The 8238-nt window shown below is 37.1% G+C and overlaps 1 protein-coding gene across 1 annotated transcript in view; it reads left to right on the top strand.

The window, feature by feature from the left end:
* Window positions 1-3280: 3280 nt before the first annotated feature.
* LOC124888884 (uncharacterized protein DDB_G0271670-like) overlaps window positions 3281-8238 on the top strand; it is a gene marked incomplete at its 3' end in the record, with an annotated part of 8972 nt that continues 4014 nt past the window's right edge. Inside the window, exon 1 of the mRNA XM_047400173.1 lies at window positions 3281-3538. Coding sequence (XP_047256129.1) covers window positions 3281-3538 — 258 coding nt within the window. The remainder of the gene's footprint in view (window positions 3539-8238) is intronic.

The raw sequence follows: 8238 nt of genomic DNA, 5'->3' as shown, positions 1-8238 counted from the left end.
ATCAGAGCCAGGTTCATGGTTAATTGAGACTCCACAAAGCCATGTCTAGTAGAGTCTCTTTTAAGGGAATGTAGCTTTCCATACTCATAAGGGAAAGGCTACAAGACATTTAGGAATATTTCACTTTCTTGGTATTCTATTTTTCAAGATTGGAGTCTCAGTGATGTAATCTTCTCTAATATTTGTTTGTTCATCTTTTAGATCATGCCTCATAGATATAAAACATAAGAAAATTCTTCTATCCCATTTGGGGGTAATGCTAAATGGGTGTATCCTACTCTTGGGGTTCATCTTTGATCTCACAGTTCTATCCTTGATAGTTCAGGAGTTTCATCGATTGCTACTAGTCCTCTTCAAAGTGAGGTATCTAATATGGAACTCCATTAATCTATTCATGCTACTGCTAAATTGGTTGTTTCTCAGGCTGAGCGGGATATGTCTGGTGCTTTGTCTGCTTATTCCATAAGAGTTGCCCAATTTATAAAGATGGGTCCTCTAACTTTTTTGGAGTAAAGGTGGATAAGGATCCACAAGGCTTCTTGGATAAAATGGAGAAGATATTTTGGGTGATGCAGGCTACCTATATGGAGGGGGTAAACTTTACAACTTATCAACTCAAAGAGGTTATGTATCAGTGGTATAAAGAGTGGGATGGGGATAGAGGAGATATAAAGAAGTCATCCTTATAGGATGCCTCTCTGGTGATTTTCTAGATTGTTTCTTTCCCCAAGTGTTGAGGGAAGCAAAGATGGAGAAGTTTGTGAACCTCAAGTAGGGGAGGATTTCTATTAAGGTTATGTCTTGAAGTTTCCCCAATTGTTATGGTATGCTCTTAATTTGGTGGTAGATATGTGGGCTAGAATGAAAAAGTTTGCTTCTAGGTTAAATTGAGATCTAATTTTCAAGAGCAATACTACCGTGCTGATTAAGAATATAGTCATCTCTAGGTTGATTGTTTATATGTAGAAGGTAGAGGATAAGAGGAGAAAATAGGTGGAGTTTAGGGATAGGTAGGTGAAGAGGAGCAGGTTTTCTGACTAGGGAGATGCTCAATCTCAGGGTGGTCGAGATGGTGGAAAGTGGCAGAAAAAAAGTTGGGGAGTTCTGGTTCCTACTGTTCTGCTAGTGCTCCTTACTAATCGAGCGATAGGCGTCATCATGGTGGTGACAATTTCTGAGCATAGGGTGCCCAATATTAGGAAAGTGGAGGCCATTCAATTTCTTCATTCCCTCCTTTTTGGTCCTCATTAGGGTTATTGTGATAAAGGAAAGAACAAATCTTTCATGTATGGCTATACAGGCCATCGACTTAAGGATTGTCTAGTTAATAAGGTAGCCATGGGGGTGAATAAGATTTTTGTGGCTTCATCTTCTACTCTTGAACCTGGTGATGTGGCATCTACTTCTATTATTGCTCCTGGTTCTAGTGTTGGTTGAAATAGGTTGTATGCTTTAGCATCCCGATAGGAATCTGAGGCATCACTTGATATGGTTACTGGTATGTTACTTCTTTTATCTCGTGATGTATAGTTTGCTTGATCTGGGGTTCACTCTCTCCTATGTGACTCTTTATGTGGCTGCATCTTTTGGTTTTAATTCAAAAGTTATTTTGGATCCTTTTTCTACTTCTACCCCAGCAAGTGACTTATTAATTGTTAAGAGAGTCTATAGGGGGTGTGTTGTATCTGTAGGTGGAAAGAAGACCTTGGTAGATTTACTTGAGTTAGATATGGTGGATTTCAATGTCATTCTGGGTATGGAATGGTTACACTCTTGTCACGCATTCTTGGATTGTTGGGCCTATAGGATTATCTTTAGGTTCCCTAGTGAATCGGTTACAGTGGAAGGGTGTTTCTCTAGATCCTAGAGGAAATTTATTTCTTATCTTAGATCTTAGAGGTTAATCCCTAAAGTTTTTCTTTATCACTTGGTCCAGGTTAAAGATTCTAACTTGAAAGGTTCTTTTTTTCAGTTAGTTCCAATAGTTAATCAGTTTCCAAAGGTATTTTCGAATGATCTTCCTATGTTCCTCCAAATAAGGAGATAGAGTAAGGTATTGATCTAATTTAGAGATTCATCTAATTTCAATTCCTCCATATAGAATGACTCCGGCTGAGTTAAGAAAACTCAAGGAGCACTTAAGGATCTTCTGGATAAGTGGTTTATTCATCCTAGTGTATCTCTTTGGGGTGCACCAGTGTTGTTTATGTGCAAGAAGGATTGTTCCCTTCAGATATGCATTGACTATAGGTAGTGAATAAGGTGACGGTCAAGAATATGTATCCTCTTCCTAGGATAGATGATCTTTTTGACTGGTTGCATGGTGCCAAGTTTTTTTCTAAGATATATCTTTGATTTGGGTACTATTAGCTAAAAATTAGGGAGATGGATATCCCTACGATGTCTTTTCATACTCAGTATGGGCACTTTGAGTTTTTGGTAATGTCATTTGGGTTGACTAATGCTCCGACAACATTTATGGATCTGATGAATAGGGTTTTTTTATCAATATTTGGATCTCTTCGTTATTGTGTTCATTTGATGACATTCTGGTTTATTCGAAGAGTAACGTATATCATGTTAATCACCTCCATATGGTGTTGCAGACCTTAAAAGAACAATAATTATATGACTAGTTCTCCAAGTGTGAGTTTTGGTTGAACATTGTAACTTTCTTAGGACATATTATTTCTAGTAAAGGGATCATGGTAGATCTACAGAAGGTTGTTGTGGTGAAAAGGTGGCCTAGACCCACCACTCCATCTAATATTTGGATCTTCTTAGGTTTAGATGGGTATTATAGGCTATTTATGGAAAGCTTTCAGTTGATAGCTTCTCCTTTGACTAAGTTAACTCTGAAGAAGGTCAAGTTTTCTTGGTCAGATGCTTGTGAATGGAGTTTCAAGAAGTTGAAGGAATTTTTGGCTGCTATTCTACTTTGTTCGAAGGCAATGATGGGTTCTTAGTTTATTACAATGCATCTCGGGTAGGTCTTGGTTGTGTGTTGATGTAGCATGGGAAGTTGATTACCTATGCTTCTAGGTAGTTGAAGGTGCATAAGAGGAATTATCTTACTTATGATTTGGAGTTGTTGGTAGTTGTGTCTTTTTTGAAAATATGGCGGCGTTATTTATATGATGTTCATGTGGATATTATTTTTGATCATAAGAGTCTAAAGTATGTGTTCACTCAGAAAAAGCTTAATATCAGGCAGAGAAGAAGGCTTGAGCTTCTCAAAGACTATGATATGAGTCTTCACTATTACCCAGATAAAGCTAATATGGTTGCTGTAGCTCTTAGCAGATTATACATGGGGATTTTAGCTCATATGGAGGAAAGAAAGAGGGAATTGGTGAAGGATATTCACCATTTGTATAATCTTGGAGTGTGCCTCTTGGTCTCTAAGGATGGTAGTATGGTGGTGCAGGAAGTGGTTCTATCATCTCTTAGTGTGGAGGTTAAGAAGAAGAAAGTGCTAGATCCTATCATTATGAAAATCAAGAGTGATGTTGATGGGCAAAAGTTAGTCGTGGTGATGGTACTTTATGGTACCAAGGGGGTTGTGTGTTCCTGATGTCAACGATTTACAACAAAAGATTTTTACTGAAGCATATGAGTTGTGCTACGTTGCTCATCTTGGCTTGACTAGGATGTGTCATGATCACAAGGAGATCTATTGGTGGAATGGAATAAAGAGGGATGTGGCTAATTTTATGGCCAAGTGTGTGGTGTGTCAACAGGTTAAGGTTGAGCACCTGGGAGGGTTGTATCAAGAAATTGGTTTACATGAATAGAATTGGGAAATGATCGATATGAGCTTGCTACTTGTTTTCCTCGATCTCAGAATCAATATAATTTGATTTGGGTCATTGTGGATAGGATGACTATGTTTGTGAACTTTTTGCCAGTGCATACTACTTTTTCAGCGAAGGATTATGCGAAGATGTAAATTTAAGAGATTGTGAAGCTGTATGGGGTACCTATTTCGATTATTTCTGATCATGGCACACATTTTACATCTCACTTCTAGCAATCTTTTCAGAAAGTGTTGGGGGCTAAGGTGAGTCTAAGTACCGCTTTCCATCCGCCAATACATAGGCAAGCATAGAGAACTATTCAGACACTGAAGGATATGCTTCGGGCTTGTGTGATTGATTATGGTGGAAATTGGATTTAGAATCTACCTTTGGTGGAGTTTGCTTACAACAATAGCTATCATTATATTATTGGTATGTCCTCTTTGGAGATGTAAATCTCCTACTAGTTGGTTTGAGCTTGGTGAGGCGGTGTAAATCTTCTACTAGTTGGTTTAAGCTTGGTAAGGCGGACATGTTTGGTTCCAATTTAGTTTACTAGGCTATGGAGAAGGCGGGATAGGATTAAGGCTTCCCAAAGTTGCCAAAATTCCTATGTAGATGTTAGGCGTAGAGACTTGGAGTTTGAAGTTAAGGATAAGGTTTTCCTCAAGGTATCTCCCATGAAAGGACAAATGTGGTTTGGTAAGAATGGGAAGCTCAGTCCCCAACATATTGGTCCTTATGATATTTTGTAGAGAATTGGTAATGTTGCTTATGAGTTGGAGTTACCTTCTAGATTGAGCTCGATTTATCTGGTCTTTCATGTTTCCATGTTGAGAAAGTGTATTGGTGATCCTTCTTTAGTTATTCCTTTGGAAGGATTGGGTATCACTAATTCTTTGTCTTATGAAGAAGTCTCGGTTGAGATCTTAGATAGGAAGGTTTGTCGGTTGCGGACCAAGGATTTAGCTTTGGTTAAGGTTCTTTCGCAGAACCATAAGGTGGAAGAAGCTATATGGGAAGCAGAAGAGAACATGAAGTCTAAATATCCACATTTATTTTCTGCTCCTGGAATTCATGCGGAAAGTATGTGTCTTCAACACACCTTTATTTTCAGAGTTTGTTAAAGGAAATATTAATATCTTTGCCTCTTTATTTTCAAACTTTGTTTAAGATTGGGAATATATTTGATAATGTAAATGACTCGTGCATGTGGTTACCCCTACCTTATATGTCATTCGGGGACGAATGTTCTTAGTGAGGGAGATTGAACACCTTGGCTTCTGTACCTTAGAAAATTTCCTAAAATTCTGATCTCTGGACCCAATATGACTCATGGGTACGATCCGTATGTTGGGGTATGGATGGTATGGTCTAGTCGTATACTGACCAGTGTCGGTTGGTGGGATGGATTTTGGTTATTGGAATGGATAAGACTTAAGGGTACGAGTCGTATTGGTGATTATGGATCATTTGATTCCTTAACTTAATATTACACTTGGTTACTTTGGTTATATCTGAGTATAAGTGGATCACCATGAGTCGTAAACCTGGGCACGAGTCATACCCAGAACTCGTAAGGTGGACAGTGTCTAAATATTTATTGGGTTTAAATCTGCTAGGGGTATGGATAAAGGGTATGGATCATATGCTTTGAATACAACTTAGTTGGACGAGTCGTATGCTGGACAGTGTTTGATCTAAAGGTTGAGGCTTATAATATCAGTGGAGGATACCAATCGTATAAGAGGGTACGACTCATGTAGGTCAGTCGTACCCCTGTGATCGGATTTTGGTGCAACTTAAGTGGGGTATTATGGACATTTCCTCACTTATCCTAATAAGGCCCCATAACTTCTAACCTACTTGGAAGGTTATTTACCCTATTATTCCATTTATTAATACTTAGAAACTTTTCTAAACACTCTAAAATTCTCTCAAAAGCTTTTGGGAAAGGAAGCTAGGGTTTCAACTAGCGGATTGATTTGGGGCCTGTCTTGGTGATTTCTTTCCATCATCATCGTGGTTTAAGGCATGTTCTCTTCCCTCATTGTTCATTTTATCTAAAGACAGAGTTTTTATAAATGTTTTCATGATTTCATTGATTGTATGATTTTGGTTTTCAACTATAATTTAGAAGTTTTGATATTAAATGGTAGGTTATGGTTTCCCACAGTTTTAATTATGCTTTTATATGCATTAATGGTGGTTTTGGATAATTGGATTGGATGGGAATGGTTTAATGGTAATTGAAATTGGTTTTAGTCATATTATGCCCCCAATGTGTTTGACAAAATACTTATAAAGATATGTTTATTGCATTGACTATTTTAATGGAATTCTTGCATATTTTAAAACTTTGTAAAGGGAGTATGCATGGTTTAAATGGCTTAAAAAGGTAAATGTCTAAATGGGTATGCTTATGGGGTACATGGAATCCCTCAAGTGGTTTAATAAGGTAATTGGAAAAGGGTACTTAAAAGTCCCCTTAAACCTATAAATTGTTGGCTATGGATGATACTTGCAAGTAACGGTTGGTATGACGATACTAATATCAATGGATTTGGTAGATAAATGGAAAATGGTTTGGTTATTTGGAAATTTGTTTTAATTTAGAAGTAATGGCGGGATGTGTAGTAAAGCCGTGAAAGGTGCAGGTCCAGGCGGGACCAAAACTAGAAACTCATATTTGACGATATGAGGTTGGTCTTGGTGACCGTGTGCATGATGTCACACTATATTTGGGGGATGTACTAGTCATCCCAAGGTTTTCTTCCCTGGTTGTGTGGTTACACACATTGGGGCCCTTTCAACAGGGGTGTTGAACCCATATTGCCTATGGGTGGTTTAGAACGGCAAAGCTACACAACGCAGTTAAAGGTTTTAAAGGCATGCTAAACCCGATCCCTTTTTCCAGCATGATTATGGATGGTTTTACTTGATTTTATAAATGGCATTATTTTATCCTTATTATTTTATCCATACCCTAGGATCATGCTAGAAGTCACTCTCTAACCCCGTCTATTGGCGGCTGTATACCCACGTTATATAGGAACCAACTGTTCCACTCCTCCTACTTAGTGATTGACTCGGGGACAACATTTGGACTGAAGTGTTGAGCTTCTATTCTTTCGGAAGGCTCCATTTCATGTTATAGATATTTCTAGATATTTTGATTTTATTTTGGATATTGGTTTTGGCTATGGTTTGGGGCATGTTCCAATCGAATTCACCATTCTTTTAGTTAGAGATTTTGTGGTACTTCTATGGGTTGGAATGGGTAGGATTGGTATTGGTGTCAGCCTTAGCATTGGAATAAGCTTAAGGGATAACATCATTGGGCGAGATTGTTGGTTGTTCCATCCTATTTCATTTTAAGATTAATTATATTATGTTCTGGATCATCCTTGGTTACGGCCTTGTTTATATCCCTTGTTTTGGTATGGTTGGATTATTGGTATAGAATGGTTGGACTCGATTGGGTCGGTCAAGGCTGTGATCTTATCCTAGCGTCTTTATACGAGCTGTTACACTTTCTTATTACATGCTCGAAATTCAGCCAACTCTAGGCAGGCGGTTGGAGGTTGGGTTGGGTAATAGGGTGGTCTCCAGTCCTGATCGGAATTGGGATGCCCATTAGACTCGATTGGGTCGGTTAGGGTGAAAATAATTTCCCCCCCTCAAGTTTACTTTAAAAATAAAAATCCCCCCTCTACTTTGAATAATAAGCATTCTCCCCTCTTTTACCTTGACAATGTCTATTTTAACCTTGGCATTAGCAATATCTTCTTATAATATACATTATTTATTTACTCAAGTATTTATATATTTTTATTAAAATTTTTTAGTTTAACCTTTTTAATGAACTTGTCACAAAAGTTAAAGTTATTTTTTATGATTGTTATTTTATTGAGATAACACACAAGTATTTTTCGTCTCCCCTAAAAGAAGTACAAAAATATTCTAATACTTGACGGCCAGATCAATAAAAAATGAGTTTAGGTGGTAATAGGTCCCCTGTAAAATTTAAGTGTTTCATAACAACTTCAAATATAGTTTAGGGGTACCTCGTACCTTATCTCTTATTTTACATGCATTAAGTGTGTGCGTATATAATATATATATATATATATATATGTATATACATATATATATATATGCGGATGAGTTTCGATATACTCCCTAGGTTCTTTTTTACTTGTCACATTTCGTTTTTCTAGGTCAACCCACATAAATTTTGACAAATATTTTAATATATATTTTTTCATTTTATTAATATGAATAAGGATTGCAACTTATAGCATTTTTCATATATTTTTTGATCATCTAAATTTTAAATTTAAATATTAAATTATACATCTTAAAAAGGTTAGTCAAAGTTCATGCAGGTTGATCTCAAAAAGCAAAATAGTGACAAGTAAAAGTGAATGGAAGAGTATAT

This window comes from Capsicum annuum, chromosome 11 (genome assembly GCF_002878395.1).
Source record: "Capsicum annuum cultivar UCD-10X-F1 chromosome 11, UCD10Xv1.1, whole genome shotgun sequence".
NCBI lineage: Eukaryota > Viridiplantae > Streptophyta > Magnoliopsida > Solanales > Solanaceae > Capsicum > Capsicum annuum.
The sequence above is the reverse complement of the archived record's forward strand: the minus strand, read 5'-3'. Positions and strand labels throughout refer to the sequence as shown.